Genomic DNA, 17,389 nt, shown 5'->3' with positions numbered 1-17,389 from the left:
CACCAACCCTCAGGACGGCCAGCTGCTGGACCTCCAGCTCACCCTGATGACATCTTCACCTGCCTCCTCTCTCTCCTCTCTCATCACCCAGTCTCTTTCAGTTCGAGTTGCCTATGAGATGTTGGACTGTCCTGGTCAAAATGTTGGGGTTTCCTTTACTATGCTGCTGCCTGCCATACCATCCTGGTGTCTCCTGGCCTGTGGAGGTTGCTCTTGGCCCCTTCTCCCTGCTTTGGGGCCCTATTACACTCAAAACAATTTGAAAAAAAAAAGAACATTTGGGTATGGGGTTTCAGCCTGCCCCACTCATGGGTTTAGCGTCTTTGGCCCCAAAGTCCCTTGACACCGTCCTCTTTAGCCCAACTACCCTGCCAGGTCAGCATGGTGCCTCTCTCAATAATTCCCAGACCCCTCAATTGGGTCCTTGCCAGTATGCTTCCCAAGCTGCTGACACTGCTCGTGTGCAGCCCGGGGAGCAGCTTCGCCTTCTGTCTGCAGTGGTGATGCTGTCTCACCCTCCATTTCCCCACCACCAGCTTTTAAATCAGCTGCGTGGCAATTCTTAATGATGTCATCAGTTGGTGCCACTTTCAGCCGGCAGTAAAAGCGGCTGATAATCTGTGTGAGTGGTTTGTCTTGGCATGGCTTGTCCGGCTCTGTTTTTCCTATGGAAGGTAAGTGTGCCTTGCCTTCAGCGCTTTTCTCCTTCTTCCCTAAGGAAAAGGCAGAGTGGGTCAGCCCTGCCTCAGATCCCACCATGGGAGGGTATACAGAGGCCTCCACCTGTCTCTTCCTGGGACAGATATATCTCTCCACCTTGTAACAGGTGCACATTTAACTTCCACAGCACCTTTCCTGTGAAAGCAATCATGCTGGTGAGATGCTCTGCCTGCAGTAACCAAATCGTCAGTACTAATCTTCAGTAATCAAAATTAGTGGAACTTTTCTGCAGCTTTTGCCTCTTCAGAGCAGGCTGGAGGGCAGAGATCATATCAAGGGGGCTAGGAGAGGCTGGGGCCGGTGAAGTGTTCTGCACAGTGTAGCCCTCTCCCACCACTCACCTCCCCAGGATGGGAATATAGGAGGCCTGCAGATGGAAGCCACAACCTCTATTGCTCCATGTTTCTCTGTTGCCATGCTCCATGCTCTTGCTGCTGCAACCTTCCTCCTGGTACTGGCAGGGCCCTGCCTGCTCCCAGGCAGTACCACCCCTTGGCCATAGAGTTTGTGAGGGTGAAATGTTTATCTACAGAATGGAGGGGGGAGAGGGCAGTGCATCCTGGAATTCTGGAGAATTGCAAATTGCTTGTTTTATCTTCATGGAGCAGGTGGAAGTTACCCTAATATGAGCTGGGTATCACAGTCCAAAGTTAATCCTCACTGAAATGGCATCACTTTGAGATACTCAGAGGGCATTGAGCAAAAGTTGATGAGTTTTAACTTGTGAACACTTATGTTTTAAGTGCTCTTAGGATGGTCTAAATGTATTGTGTAATGTTACCCTTCGTGCCTCTCAAGATGAACGTGGAACCCAGTAGAACAAGTGTAGATGCTACTCTAATCTTTTCTTCTGCCTGTGGGGGGGCGGGGTGCTGCTTCTCAGCATTGCTGGGGCTGGGCAGGCAGGTACTCCACTGCTGCTGTTATTGCTCAGCATCAGTACATTGGGAGGGGGGCAATGCTGCACACCACCAGTAGGGGACACTGCTCACCACTATTGGTGCAGGGGGATTGTAGTTTTACCTGTCCACATCCAATTGTGGAAGCAACCCAATCTGTTAGACCTTTAGTGAATTCTAGGATTTTAGCTCTCTAAAATCTAGCAGGCACAAGTTTGTTACCTGACCCACTAGTGCTCCAAGGATTTCAGTTCCTTAGGAACAAGTAGATAATAGGTGTCAACCTGTACCTGCTAGAAGGCTTTGTATATTATAAGTACTTCTCTAATCAAGGCTGGATAGTAAAGTGCAATACCATTTCTCTGGGATAGTTCCTACTTGGAGTTTCTCTTAAACCGTCTCTGTGATTTCTGAGCTGGGGGTTCCTCCACCTTAGACCTCCACAAAAGTCATGGCAATCACTGAACCCTAAGCGACCTTTACCCAACTTCCTCTTACAGGATTAATACCCTTCTAAAATTGTAGAAATTATAAGGCAGGGCCAGTGTATGGAGAACCCAACTCACCAGGCACTTTATATTCAAACTGTCAAAATGCAGTTAAAACAAGTTAGCATGTTCAAAACAAGCAAAAAGAGTAAGAGTTCCCACTCTATCAAGTATGCTTAGTGAGAATTGCTCTAATTAAAGTGCCCAGGGCATCATGTATCAGCATCCCTGAATCAAATGAGCTTTAGTTAAAGTATCTCTGCCACCATTTTAAGCACAGGGATGCTGATAGACATGACGCTGGAGTGTGGTAATTACCATGCTCCAGCAGACTCAGTTAATTGAGTCTGTTCCAATGTGTTGTAATTACAGTGCACGGAGCAGCCTCCCTGCATGTTCCCCCCCTCCCCCCCCATCTGCATCTTTATCATGGTGCAATGCCTAAGGATGTGGCTGGACTCTCCAGTGCCTGGGGTAGTGCAAGAGTACGCAGTACCAGTGCACTGCTGGTACCAATGTTTCTCTGGTGCTGCTGTGAGAAACACAACTTCCTGAGATTTCCTTTCTGTACAGGCAGCTGAGCTCCATCCCTTACTTTGCAAACTAAAGGAGAAATCTTGGTGTTATTGGATTAGTGGGCTCATCTACATGATACATTTACTGCACAGTAGACTAATTAGCTTCACAGTAAACAACATGCGTCTACATGTGTGCCCTGATTTAAGCTGGAGTACATTAATGAACTCTGTAGCACTACTAGAGATATAAGTACTATCCTGCTGTGGAGGTTATTTACTGCAAAGCAATGCATGTGCAGATGCTGATCCAGGAGTAAATCGTTCCCAGTTAGCACAGCCACCAGGGGGCCACACTCCTTCCTGTTGCTGAGTCACATAGCTTGGAAGGTATCTTCAGGAGCCTCACAGCATGGGCAGCTTCTCTGCCACCCAACAGAGCTACCTGGAATCTGGGACTATTCCCCTCTCGGTGCCCCTTGCAAGCTCAGGGCTGACCCCAGAGCCCCCTACCAGCCTGGGGCTGGCACCCAAGCTGCAACTGAAGCCTGGAGTTCCCTTTGGCTAGTGCAGGGTGGCAGAGCAAGACAGGAGCGGCTCTAGCCTAAACTGCTCCTCCCCAGCACAATTTGTTCCTGACCTAGGTACATGTGTGGATGCTGTGCCTGGGAGTCATTTACTGCAGGGCAGTTTGCTCTACAGTTTATTGATGTGTATTGTTTGCATATGTAGATGAACCTGGTGAGAGCTTTGCCACTGATTTCAGTAACAGAATAATTTGAATCCGTAGTACCATGCTCTATCTGCCGTAATAGACTTTGGGTGTAAACAGAAGCACAGCTTCCTGCTGTAACTGAGAACGTTTTGCAGGAAGCCTTCTGAGTTACAAGAACCTCTTGGAACAAACGGAAGTCCACTGTTGGTTTCAGGTTGGAGGGGAAACTAGTTGCTGGCTGCGAACCTGCAGCTGGTTTCCCCAAACAATGGCCCCTCCTCTCTCCCAGCCTGTCCCCATTTCAGAATGGGAGGAGGGAAAGGGAGCAGAAGGAGTTCATTCTAAGGGTTCCTCAGCCAGCTCTGGAGGGTGGGGTGGGTGAATTGGAGCTAACACCACCTTAGGGGACCTTCAATATACCCACTACACCTTCCACTGGGGGCTGAAAAACTCCCAGACCAAACTCCCTCTACTCCCTTTCTCCCCCTTCCATTTTGAAAACAGATCAAAGTTGGCAGGCAGTGCAGACAGAAGTTACAGAAGAAGCTCTGTTTTGAAATGTCTCCATCTGACAGTGTCTTATGCAATTGTGTTTGGTTATGGCTATAAATTGCTTTCTGTGGCCAGATTAGGTGAAAATTGTCACTTCTGTCTGCACCCATTGGGCACATCTACACATGTGCTTTAATGCACATTAACCTGTTTTAATGTGCATTAACGTGTAACTAAAAACATGCTACAGTAAAAGTTTTGTTATGCGGCATCTTTTCTGGTTTCTCCAAGCCCCCATAGCTCGGAGCAAAGCATTTCTGAATGGGTGCGTCTACATGCTGCTCTGTCACTGTAGCATATGTCAGTGCCCTAAGTTGCCATGCAGTGTGCTATAGCAACATAGCGATCATGTGAATCTGCACATGATTGGTGGTTACTTTGCCGTAGTGGTATACTGCCCTAGTTTAGTGTGATGCTACAGCAAAGTAGTGGCAGAAAGTAACCATGCAGTGTACGCATGGTGCAGTATGGGCAGTTACTGTGCCGTGCTTTAGTACTTCCTTTTGGAAGTACTAAAAGGAAGTACTAAAGCACAGTGCAGTAACAACATCACTGTAGGGTGACGTGTAGATATGCCCTAAAGGTAGTTACTTATCCTGGCAATCTTTACTTTGCTGCTGGTCAGTGCTGAATACCCCAAATCTTATTGAAAAAGGAAGTATTTAAGCCCCAGGCCAAGACAGGCCATAGTTAAATGCATGTGTCATCCTCAATTTGTTTTTCTATTTCCTTTTAAATTACTAGAGAGTATCAAGTTTAGTTCAGATCCCTGAATGATTTCAAAGCCTTGACAGTCTGTCATATCAATTTCTGCATGCTGCTTTGAAGTGTGACAAAAATTGGAAGGTGTTTCTCATTGTGATAATTAACATATTACCCAGCTTCTGTGCCAGATCTATATTGTGTCCTGGGAAGATTATTATACTCAGTAATCTGTCATTCAAAATTACCCTTTAATAAATCCTTATCTAATTGGTTCCAGCTGGAAGGCATTTGGCTCATAACAGAGTTTATGCATGTATTTAGGAACTCGGAGGCAATGGAATGGAATTATAGCACTACATGTGACAAGTCTAATGAGCATGGTTGTTTTCCTGAACAAATATTCATGCTGCAGTGTTGCAGACAGTCACTGTTTTATCAGTTTTTTCTTGATATATGATGTTTTATCTAAAACCCCATTTTCTGGAAGCAAGTGATTAGCTCTCATGACTGAAGGGAAACTTTTCAGTGTCACCCAAGTGCATCCCCTGCGGCCAGACATTTAGATATTCTTAGATATTGTGATATCTTTGGCCAAGAGACCTTGTTTTTGTCTCTTTGTCTGTAAGCAGCTAAGACAGTGGAGCCACTCAGGAACCAGTCTAATTAAAACATCTGCAGCATCTCATGTATTCGGCATCCAATGCTTTAAAATGGCAGTGGGGGAGCTTTAAATGTTCAACAAGCTTTAGTTAAAGTGCTCCTGCCATGATTTTGAAATTTGGGGATGCTGAATACATGTGATGCTGAAAATGCTGGAGCATTCTAATTAGAATGGTTAATTAGATGGGTCAAGTTTTTTAATCTAATAGGCTAATTAGATTAATAGAATCTGCTCCGACATATTCTAATTAGAATGTGTTGGAGCAGGTGTTGGACATGTGTATAAGTCCCCTTAGAATCTATCACAATACAAGTATTGCTAATAAAAATTACAAAAATATCTTAACAACCTTTAAGCTTATCTCATGATTATTTTGGGATATGACTTCTTTTTTGACAGTTGTACCTGACAGCACTATCGCAGATTGTCTTATAGCAAGAAGACAGTTTCTGTTATTAAATTAATGAATCAACCAATTAAGTAGGTCTTTATGAAAGTAATGTTTTTATTAGGTTACTATGCATTAATTTGGATGAAAGTATAAGGTATCTGCCAGAGGGCACAAGAAGGCTGATACACTGCATAGAAACCTTTAAAACATGAAGTTGCCAGCCATTATCTGAACTTGTATTTGTTCAGAAAAAAAGATAATTTTCCATTCATTAAATGTTAAAAAACAAAACAAACCATCATCAGATAGTAGAGAGAGAATGCTTTATGTCACTTCTAAATGCATTTTATATTTTATGTATAAATAATTAGTTTTATATTTAATTCATGTAATTAAAAACCTTATGTATTGTTAATAGGCTTAGTTAGAGGCAGCATCTCTTTGAAACATAATTCTTTTGTGAATTTTAATAGGGTACATTGTAAATATACTACAATAAGCTGACACCAATGAATGCTTCTTTTTTTTTAAATTGTTAAAACCGAGATTTCCAGATTGTTTTTCCTTTTGAAGATGAGCACCTTCCAGTTGTAATGTATCTGCCTGGGTGAATTAATTGAGCTCAGTGGGGCTTGAAAACCTTACCAGGGAAGGAAATGCCAATTGCAGCTCATACCCTAAAAGTAGGGAGGCCTGAGTTTGGAAGCTGATTGGCTGACTTCTCTTCTCCAAAGGGTTTTGTGTGTTTGGATTGTTCTCATAGGGAGCTAGGGTAGGTTAGTAGATAACACATTGAATTGGGCCCCTAGCAGAATTGAATCCTAGCTGTGGTTTTGCTATTGCTCTTCTAGACAGCCTTAAGTAAATGATTGCCTCTTACTGTGCCTCAGTTTTGTCTTTAAAACAGAGTATTGCCATGAGGATTGCTTTTTTAATGTACTTTGTGGGCCATTAACCAAAACTGCTGCATAAGACCTAAGTATTATTTTGATTCTGGTGCTGTTGTTCTGATATTTAGATCATATGTGTTCTATGACTTATTTTCAGCTCTACTTCTTCACGGTTGCTCTTCAGTGCTTGAAGTCTGTTATGCACACAGAACAAAGCAAAAGTAATGTAAAATACATTGCTGCAGGCAGACTGAGAAACCAAAGATAACAAGGACTGCATTTCCTGTGGGCTTTTTGGCCATGGAATTATCAGTCTGATCCCATGGTTCTTATAATAATCCTGAATTTAATAAATATTCACCTATAGTTCCTTGCATTAGTCCAGATGTAGAAGCTGGGAATTCAGCTTGTCTCCTATGTTCACAAGGGAGCTTTGATAATGAATACAGTTGGTCTTTATATCTATGTCTTCTACACAGGGCATTCTGTTTTCTACCCTGGAATGTCTGAAGCATCCCCAAGACCTAGTAAAGTTCTACCTGCATGAGGCAAACCGTGTGTACCGGGATAAGATGGTTGATGAAAAAGATTTTGACATCTTTGACAAAATGCAGATGGAGATGGTGAAGAAATTCTATGATGTAAGTGTCATGGTTTGGATTTGTCACATTAACAAGCTCCAGAATCATTTTTCAAAGCCAAAGATGTATGGAATGCAGAAATGCCTTTAGGAAAATGTAACAAAGAGGTCCTGAGATCTGTTCAAGTCATATTATTTGTTTGGTGTACCTTATTTTTCTTGTCTATAAAATGGGTAAAATAATACTACCTTAACTCACAAAGGTTTTTTAAATTTTATTTAGCTAGTGTATGTAAAGAGCTTTAAACATCTCAAAAAAATGTTTAAACTCAGGCTAAGTGTTCCTTCGTTTCAGTTGAAGCTGAGCCCAGAGTGCAACAAATTGTCCTCAGTTCCACTAGGGTATAAATATATATTTCCTGATATCGCATTTGTGCTGCCATAAAAATGTGAGAAAATAGATGTCTCTACCCTTTCATGCTACATCAGTGACCATGGTTTTCTATTTGCTCTGTGGTGGGTAAGTGTGGGCAGCCCTTGCTGCCCCCTCCTCTTGCCCATCACTCCCTGCTACTCCTGTGTTGCATATTTATTGTAAGTGCAGATGTTCCCATCATCTGTTTAACTACCTAATCCTGTGGAAAATACTGTAGAGCTTTTATTCTCAGTGATGCATTCTGGCAGGGCAGTCTTGCTGGTGGCCACAGGCCAGACTGCAACTCTTCCTATGGGCTCCTGTCACCTTTACCTCCTCAACTCCCCACACTTCACTTCCCTTCACAGATCTGGATGCCACTCCTCCTGGACATCATTGACTTCCTCCATTGCTCCCAGCCACTGGGGTCTCCTGGCTTTCCCACCCTCCTTCTCTCTGGACCTAGGTGAACTTTGGGAACCACACTACTTAATTTCTAAATTGCAACAGAGCTTATGCTAGAACTGCACTGATCTGTCACCTCAGAAGCTTTCCCTGTGGGAAGTTAGTGAGAAGGCAATCAAACTTCTCTTTTGCATTTCCTTGGCAGGAGACTGAGGAGATGCTAGAACAGACCAAGAAGATGAACATGTATTGCCATTTTGCAAAAGGTATTGGGGAATCCAAATACATGCCTGTTCAGACCTGGGAGTCATTGAACCAGATCCTTGTAGAAGCTTTGGATAACTACAATGAAGTCAATCCTGCCATGAACCTGGTCCTTTTTGAAGATGCCATGTGCCACATGTAAGGAGATTTTCTGTCTTCATACTCCGGTATAATCATTTGCCAGAATATTTGCAGAGATTGTTCCATGCAATTCATTTTCTTTTAATGTTTTCCTGTGCAAGGATTATCCATTATTTTATTTTAGTTGATGTTAAGTGGATCTGTAAGTATCCAGCATCTCAGAAGACATTGATACCTCTCTGTCTCAATTTCCTAACTGAAACAGAAAGTCTTTGTCCCATAAAGGTCTTGTGAACCTTTTCTCAAGGATATCTGGAAAACTAAGAGATGACACTGCAATGATACAATGATGAAATACACACAGGTGACAGTTGTCAAATATGCTTGCCTAAGTGGTATCCAGTCTTGTATGAGAAAATTATCCAGAAGCACATCTGCGAGGGACCAGCAGGGGAAATCATGCTTAGGGTCAACTAACATGGGTTCATTTGAGGCAGGTCCTGTCAGACCAGCCTGGTGGCCTTCTATGACCAAGTCACAAAATCCTTGGACGCAGGTGTCACGGTGGACATAGTCTTTCTGGACTTTAGGAAGGCCTTTGACACTGTCTCTCACCCTGTTCTCATTAAAAAATTAGGGGACTGCGGCGTTGGTGCCTACACAGTCAAATGGGTCACAAATTGGCTGGAGGGCCACTCCCAGAGAGTGGTGGTGGATGGGTCTTTTTCAACCTGGAGGGATGTGGGCAGTGGGGTCCCCTAGGGCTTGGTCCCCAGGCCCGCACTGTTCAACATCTTCATGAGTGACTTAGACGAGGAGGTGAAAAGCACCTTGTTCAGATTTGCGGATGACACTAAGATGTGGGGAGAAGTGGGCATGCTGGAGGAGAGGGACAGGTTACATGGGTGGGTGGATAAGAACAGGATGGGTTTCAGGACTGACAAGTGCAAGGTACTGCACCTGGGAGGAAGAACCAGCACCAGACCTACAGGCTGGGGAACTCCCTTCTCATCAGCACAGAGGCAGAAAAGGATCTTGGAGTCATTGATTCCAAAATGAACATGGGCTGCCAATGTGGGGATGCAGTCAGGAAGGCCAACCGCACCTTGTCATGCATCCACAGATGCATCATGAGCAGGTCCAAGGAGGTGATCCTCCCCCTCTATGCGACACTGGTCAGGCCTCAGTTGGAGTACTGTGTCCAGTTCTGGGTACTGCGTATCAGGAGGGATGTGGCCAGCATGGAGAGGGTCCAGAGGAGGGCCACTCGCATGATTGGGGGCAGCAGGGCAGGCCCTACAAGTGCCGGCTACGGGACCTGAACCTGTTCAGCCTCCACAAGAGAAAGCTGAGAGGCGATCTGGCGGCCGTCTACAAACTGGCCAAGGGGGAACAGCAGGCTATGGGAGAGTCCCTGTTATCCTGAGCACTACCAGCAGTAATTAGGAATAATGGCCATAAGTTGACTGAGAGTAGATTCAGGTTAGATATCAGGAGGAGCTACTTCACAGTCTGAGCGGCTAGGATCTGAAACCAACTTCCAAGGGAAGTGGTGCTCTCTCTTACCTCAGAGGTCTTCAAAAGGAGTCTAGATAATCACCTAGCCGGGGTCATATAACCCCAGTACTCTTTCCTGCCATGGTAGGGGGCCGGACGTGATGATCTCCTTAGGTCCCTTCTGACCCTACAGACTATGGAACTACGAAAGCCCTTAGCTTGGTTCTTAGTGCACATGCATTTAGTTTACACGATAATGTTCCAAGCTTATTGCCTAATATGTAATAAAGATACCTAACTGAGATACCATTTCTAAAAACTTCTGTATGGGGAATATTTTCAAAGGTATCTAAATGATGTTGGAGTACAAGTCTTAATTTTAAAATTAAATTACAACCAAATTTAGTTGTATTAAGTATCTTAATTTTCAAATAGGCATCTAGTGGAATTTTCAAAAATGTGCAGGTAAGTGATTAACCCCCTGGATTTCAAGTTATGCATTTATATTTTTGTTTTGTTTTTGTCTTACTCATGAGTGGCTAAAGGGGGGTGGGAGGCCATTGAAAACATTTTCTGGAGGGAATTAGATTACATTACTGAATTTATGGGCTGCCAGACACCCAGTAGACTGCACAGAGGGACTGTGGAGTTACTTTGGGGGAGGCAGTGAGACATGTGAAACCAAGGGTTGCTATTTTGGGGCCAGCAAGAAAACCTGTGATCTGTGGAGAGGAGGGCAGGGCATCTGAAGCCACACCCCCATTTTTGCAAGATAGCCTCCCAGAAGATATTTAAAATCAACAAAGGGGTGACAGGCAACCGTGAGAGACATGATCAGAGTGGCTGAAGGACCTAAACACATCTTATGCTGCTTCTAGAAGGCATAGAGAGAAGCAAGGGGGAAACTGAAGCCTATTATAGCTCCCAACACCTGTCTCCTGGCTGCATATCCCAGACACTGCCCTCTCATGACTCTCCAGAGAGCCAACTTAAAGGATTGCTGGCCAGGAGACTAGACTAGGGACAGGCAATTATTTTGGCTGGAGGGATGCTTAACAAGTTTTGGTGAGCTGTTGAGGGCCATGTGAGTAGCCCTGCCCCCGGTCACCATCTTGGGACAGGAAGTTCTACCCCCTAACCCCTGGCCTTTGCGACCAGAAGTCCCTTCACTTGCCCCCTGGACATCCTCCTTTGGGGAGAGGAGGCTTGCCATCTTGGAACCAGAAAAAAAACAAAAACAAATCACGCACTAAAAGTCAAACACCTACTGTAACATATTTTAATTTTATTACAAAAATATTTTTGTCATGATTTGTATTTGCATACTGTATGTGGAGATGATTGCATAATAACTAAAAAATAAAGTCTTACTCTTATGTATTGGGTGTGGGGGAGTTGGGGTAGGGGTTGTGTGGTGAGGTGTGGGGAGCAATAGGGTATGTTGGGGGGTGTATATGCGGCTTGTGGGGGCAGGGGTGGGTGTGTGACTTTTGTGGAAGTGAGGGATTATGGTGGGACGTGAGGACCACCACACCCTGCCCCTCCCACCTGGCACACAGCCCCCGCTGGCAGCAGCAGAAGCACCAGCATGTGGGGGTGCTCGGGGTGCTCATGCCTGGCGCAGGTACTACTGCCCAGTGGCGCATGTCTCTGGCCAGCACTGCACTTGGAGCCGAGGAGTGCAGCCTGGCCGGGCCACCCCTATTGCAGGGGATCTGCACAACCCTCGTGTGGCTCCTGGCACTCATGGATCTGGCCCACAGGCTGTATTTTGCCCACCCCTGTACTAGACCATGGCTGACCATTGGTGGGGCAGGTAGACTATTGTGTTAGGAAGTGAGAGACCTATGTTCAAACTCATTCTTGATGAGGGGGGCCGAGAACCAAGGATCTCTATGTGAACCATACTAGTCACTGAGACGTTTGGAGGAAAAAGATAAGAGGTCTCTCTCATTTTGTTGGAACCAATCTGTACAAATATATAATCATCCACACACACAGGGCCATGTGTTCCGGAATGGAATACTCCTGGATGAATAAGTATTAAAAATGCCCTGTCATCCAACAAAAATGACCAGGAAAGAATAGATCGCCATAAACTGCTTAGTCACATTTGAAAATCCTGCTAAGCACTGTTGTCTCTTTAGGCACCTAAGTATCTCTGAAAATTTGCTTCTTAGGATCCAGTCTTATAAAGGACAATTGAACAGGTACAGATACATATCTGGGCTAAAATCCTAATGTTATTTATATGGCTTTCAGGTATCTAAAATATAAATGCAATCTTAATCAACCCTGAACAACAGCCACCAAGCTATTAAAATTCTAGATTCCTTGTGTATCTCCATTTTGTCCTATTGCACATCTCTAGAAGCCCATTGCTAAACCTCTAACTATACTTTACTCTGTTGCAATCTTAATGCCCTTAGGAACTGCTTAAATTCAGTATAAGTCCCCAAATTCTTAGGTGGAGAAAAGGCTTTAAAAAGAGAGCTGGAGAATTCTATGAGCCTTAGCTGAGCTCTTAATCAAGTAGGACATATGGGGTTCAAATCCCCAGTGGAAGTTCCTAAAACTTTCATCTCCCTTTTCCTCTGAAAATCCCTAAGCAACTAGGCTACTGGAGTTTTTGGAAGTCCCACTAGGGACCTAAATTAATCTTTAGGTACATCAGTACCTCTGTGAATCAGGCAACATCTCAGCCACATAAAGGAGATGGACCTGGACAACCTGCAGACCCTAAAAAGCTGCCATGCCTCTCTGGGTGGGTGATGCTGACGGATGATGCTTAAGGGCACCCATTGGTTTTGCCATGCAGCAGTGACCAAGGTAGGGAAGGGATGAAGGGTCTTTTAAAACTATTCTTGGGTTGTTTTGGATTTTAGTGTTGCATTTGTTTTATGGAGAGAGGGGAAGGAGTTGAGTGCATTTTGGGGGCAGGAATTACAATTTCATCCCCTCTGTAGGAGAAGGGTGCAGGCTTGGAAGGTGGGGGAATCTTCCCTGGGATTGGACAGTGCTGAGAGTGGGTGGATGAGGAGGTGGGCAGAAGTGGAAAAAGGCTTCTTGTAGCTGGCTGAGTGGCAGCTGGGAGACATGGTTGAAACTGATGGGAGGATTTGCTTGTATCAAGGTTTGAGCTGGGAGACAGTGGTTCTGGGGGAAAGTTGGAGTTCTTGGGTTTTGGGGTGCCATTTGTGGAATTCTTTATGTGGGCTGTTTGTTTGTTTATTGTAAGCCGCTCTGAATCATTTGGATATGGTGGTATATACATCTAATAAAATAAATACACCATGTTCAAAGGCTGTAAACAGATGTCAACCTTGTCATGCCAGAGAAGGTTTTATGGTGGTGTGAAACATAACTGAACAGATATCCTTGCTCCTTGTAATGCCCAAAGAACATTTGTGTGATGATTCCTATTAAGTGTCTATTGGCTTATGACACAGTCCCTGCACCATGGGACTGCCTGTACTCTCTGGCTGCCCAGGGCAGGGTATTCCAGGGCATACATTTCACACTGCAGAGCACAGGGATTCATGCTCCATGCTTGCAAACATGTACCCTGGCAATTTCCCAGCAGAGGATTATGGGTGCATGTTTCCCAGTGCAGAGCAAGGGAACCACATGGTAGTCCCTGCTCTGTGCTTGCAAACATCACCTCAGGTCAAGTTCAGGCATCCAAGACTGTTGCCCTGCAGGTTGGGCCCCTAAAGTCCTGGGAGTAGCAGGGGTCCGATCCTGGGAGACAGCAGCCCTGGGCGACATCTGTACCTGCTAATCAATCAGATCAGCTGTGCTGGGATATTTCCTGGCCCCAGCTGATCCCACAACAAAAATGCCATCTATTTCTACTCAAAAGAATAGTTAGAAATGACTTAATGTCTAATTGGAAGGAGATATCAAGTGGGATTCCCAGAAGTTCTGTCCTGAAGTTAATAGAAACATCATTTACAAGTCAAAGGAAGGAATTGTTTTGCACTATTTGTCACTCGTTAGGGCTCAGATATGAAGCACTGTGTCCTGCTCTGGCTGCCAGACTTCAGGAAAGATGCAGACAATTTAGAGACTTTTGGAGAGCAACAAAATGATTAGAAGTCTCAGACACATGATTTACGAGGAAAGCCCTAAAGAACCGGCTTTATTAGTCTGGAAAAGAGAAAATAGAGGAGGGGACTTGTTCAGTTTTCAAATACCTGAAGGGTGGTTATAAAGAAGATGATGATAGTATTTTCTCCGTATCACAGGAAATGCTGCAAAAAGCAATGCTCTTAAACATACCCTTAAAGTCTTAAACTGCCTCCAGACTTGTTACAAGGAAGAATTTTCTAATTGTGAGGGTGGTTAAACATTGGTTGTAGAAACTTCACCTTGGAGGGTGGAATCTCCATAGCTGGAGGATTTTAAGACTAGGTTAAACAAACAGTTGTTTGGGATGGTTTAGACATGGATGACACTGCCTTGAGCAGAGGAATGAATTAGATGGTCTCCTGAAATTCCTTCCAACCCTACTTTCCTGCAAATCCATACCAGTAGATATCTCACTAAGCCATCCCCCTCTGCCTTGCTTTCTTGCTGCTGACCCCACACAATTCCCTCTTGATTCCTAGGGCCATCTTCAAAAGGAGGGTTGGAAAGGTCTTTGACTAATGCCAGAGCTGTGATGTGGTGGTTAGTGCACTTTGTTAGGAAAGGCAGAACAGTGCAGGTTCATGTCCTTAGATGAAGAGGGGCTCTAGAATGAGGTCTCTGGCTTTCTGGACAAGTACCCTACAGGTACTTAATAGTAGTAATACTCAGTGTTCTAGCTACTCAGCTGTCTGCCTATTGGTTATGGATTTTTCTCTGCCTATAATTTTGGGATTTAGATGCAAGTATACAGGCACATACATGTAGCCACTTATGCAGATAACAAATGCATAGCCTACTGTACCTCCTTAGTTTAGGCATATCCATTTCTGTATCCCCCCTGCTGGGGTAATAGAATTTCTACCTGGATGCAAGGAGCATTTTTAACATTTAGATGCAAAAGCTGCCATTTGGCTGTACTAAGGGAAATACTGTATTTACTCAACGAGAAGATGAAGCCCCCCCACCATTTAACATGGGGGAAAAAGACCTTTGCCTTATAATTAGCACAAGGCAGTGGGAGTAGGGGTGGCAGCTGCTGTGGCTTGGGTCCCAACCCAGGGTTGCGGGGAGAGCTGGAGCTAGAGCCTCACCTGCCACCTATCTCTCCCCTGCTGCTTCTGCATGCCCCTGGCAATGCTTCTCCCTTTCTCTCCCACTCTACTGCAGTCCTTACTTCTGCTCCTTGCCAGCAGGCACCATCCCCGCTGCAGCCTGGGACACAGCATGGCTGCAGCCTGGCCCCATAGCAGTAGGGGTGGGGACCTGGCACTGCTTCTATGAGGCTAGGCTGGAACAGCAGTCTTGGTTTTATGCTGCTGCTATGGGGCCAGGCTACAGCAGGGACACAACCTGACAGCATGGAGCAAAGGTAAGGTGGGGTGTGGGGGCAAGCATTGCAGAAAGACTTTGGGATGGGAGGAAGTGGGGCAGGGAACTGAGGCTGCGGGTGGCAGAAATGATGTGGAGAGGTGAAGACAGGAAATTGGGAAGGGGGAATTGGGGCAGCCTGAGGCTGTGGGAGGGAGGGGCAGGTATGAGGGGGAGTAAGTTGAGGGGGGCAGGCTGCAGGAGGCAAGCTGCCTGTCTCTCTCACTGCCTGCCCTACCTCCTTCACACTGCCTGCCCCCTTCTACCTGCCCTGCGCCCCCCCCCCCCAGTGCCTGTACCATTAGTGCCCCTTACCTGGTCTACCACATTCCCCCCCTTGCCCTGCTGCTGCCTCCCTCCACTATCTGTCCCCCCCTGCTTGCTCTATTACTGCCCCCTCATCACCTTTCCTCCCATCCTACAGTCCTCCAATCATTAGACTTCATATGTGGAAAATTATAATAAATTTATAAATTTTCCATATGTAGAATCTAATTATTGGGGTATCATCTTATATCCAGGGTTGTCTTGTATTGAGGCAAATGTGGTAGAATTCCACCCTTATTACTCTACTGGATTCTGGGTTCCATGCATAATATGATTATGCACAAGGATTTTTTTCATTAGAATTTTTTCAGAGTAATAGTGTAAAGGTTGCCTCTGCCAGTTTTGCATTCTGCATGCACCAGAGAACAGTTAGGATTTCTTTATGAAATCCAATGGCAGCCTGCCAATAATTATTGTGAAGAATAAAGAAAACAAACTCTGATATATGATGTTCCCTTTCTTCATGTTTGTGTAGCTTTTTATAGCAACATGATGCAATTCCAATTAACCCAAAAAAGCTTGTGCATTTAGATTGAATTTGCTGAGTAGTTTCTACGGAAAAAAGATTTTCAGGGTTGGCTTAAAAAACAGTGCACAGGAAGGTCTAGGAGGATTTTGGCAAGTGAGTGTAAAGGACAGCTTCCTGGTGTAAGTGTTGGCGAAGCTAACTAACGGTCATGCTCTTCTTGACCTGCTGCTCACAAACAGGGAGGAATGGGGGAGAATGTAGTAGTGGATGACAACTTGGGCAGCAGTGACCATGGGTGATTGAGTTCAGAATCCTGAGGAATGGAAGGAAGGAGAGCAGCAGAGTGTGGACCCTGCACTTCAGAAAAGTAGACTTGGACTTACTCAGGGAACTCATGGGCAGAATCTCCTGGGAAGCTTCATCTGAAGGGGAAAGGAGTGCAGGAGAGTTGGCTGTATTTTAAAGAAACCTTATTGAGGGTACAGGAATGAACCATTCAGATGTTCAGGAAGACTAGCAAGTATGATAGAAGATGAGCTTGTCTTGGCAGGGAAATTTTCAGTGAACTAAATCCCAGAATGGAAGCTTATGAGAAGTGGAAACTTCTACAAGCAACTAGGAAGGAGTAAAAGAGTATTGCTTGGGCATCCAGGGATGAAATCAGGAAGGCCAAAGTGCAATTGGAGTTGTACCTAGCAACAGATGTGAAGGGTAACAAGAAGGATTTCTGCAAGTATGTCAGCAGCAAGAGGAATGTCAGCAAAACTGTGGGTCCCTTACTGAATGGGTGAGGCAACCTAGTAACAGATGATGTGGAAAAAGCTGAAGTACTCAATGCTTTTTTCATTTCAGTCTTCACAGGCAAGGTCAGTTCCCGGATTACTCCATTTGCCAGCACAGTCTGGGGAGGAAGTAAGCAGCTCTCAGTGGTAAAGGAACAGATTAGGGACTATTTAGAAAAATGGATGTGTTAAAGTCCATGATACAAGATGGGACAGATCCCCAGGCTGCTGAGGGGGTTGGACTTTGTGATTAGAGAGCCACTGGCCATTGTCTTTGAAAACTCAAGGTGATTGGGACAGATCCCAGATGATTGGAAAAAAGCAAATATAGTGCCTATCTTTAAGAAACGGAAGAAGGAGGATCCAGGGAACTACAGACCAGTCAGCCTTACCTTAATTCCTTGAAAAAAACATGGAACAGATCTTCATGGAATCCATTTCTAAGCCCTTGGAAGAGAAGATGATTAGATTAATAAATTCATAGACAATAGGGCTGGAAGGGACCTCAAAGATCAAGTCCCCAGCAAGATAAGC

At 44.9% G+C, this 17,389-nt stretch overlaps 1 protein-coding gene across 1 annotated transcript in view; it reads left to right on the top strand.

Annotated features, from left to right (window-relative positions):
* The window catches only part of DNAH9 (dynein axonemal heavy chain 9), a 388,028-nt gene that overhangs the window by 144,829 nt on the left and 225,810 nt on the right, over positions 1-17,389 (top strand). The window contains exons 26-27 of the mRNA XM_019536510.1: positions 7,016-7,177; positions 8,142-8,338. Coding sequence (XP_019392055.1) covers positions 7,016-7,177; positions 8,142-8,338 — 359 coding nt within the window. The remainder of the gene's footprint in view (positions 1-7,015; positions 7,178-8,141; positions 8,339-17,389) is intronic.

Source organism: Crocodylus porosus, unplaced genomic scaffold, assembly GCF_001723895.1.
Source record: "Crocodylus porosus isolate Cpor-Errol unplaced genomic scaffold, CroPor_comp1, whole genome shotgun sequence".
NCBI lineage: Eukaryota > Metazoa > Chordata > Crocodylia > Crocodylidae > Crocodylus > Crocodylus porosus.
The sequence above is the reverse complement of the archived record's forward strand: the minus strand, read 5'-3'. Positions and strand labels throughout refer to the sequence as shown.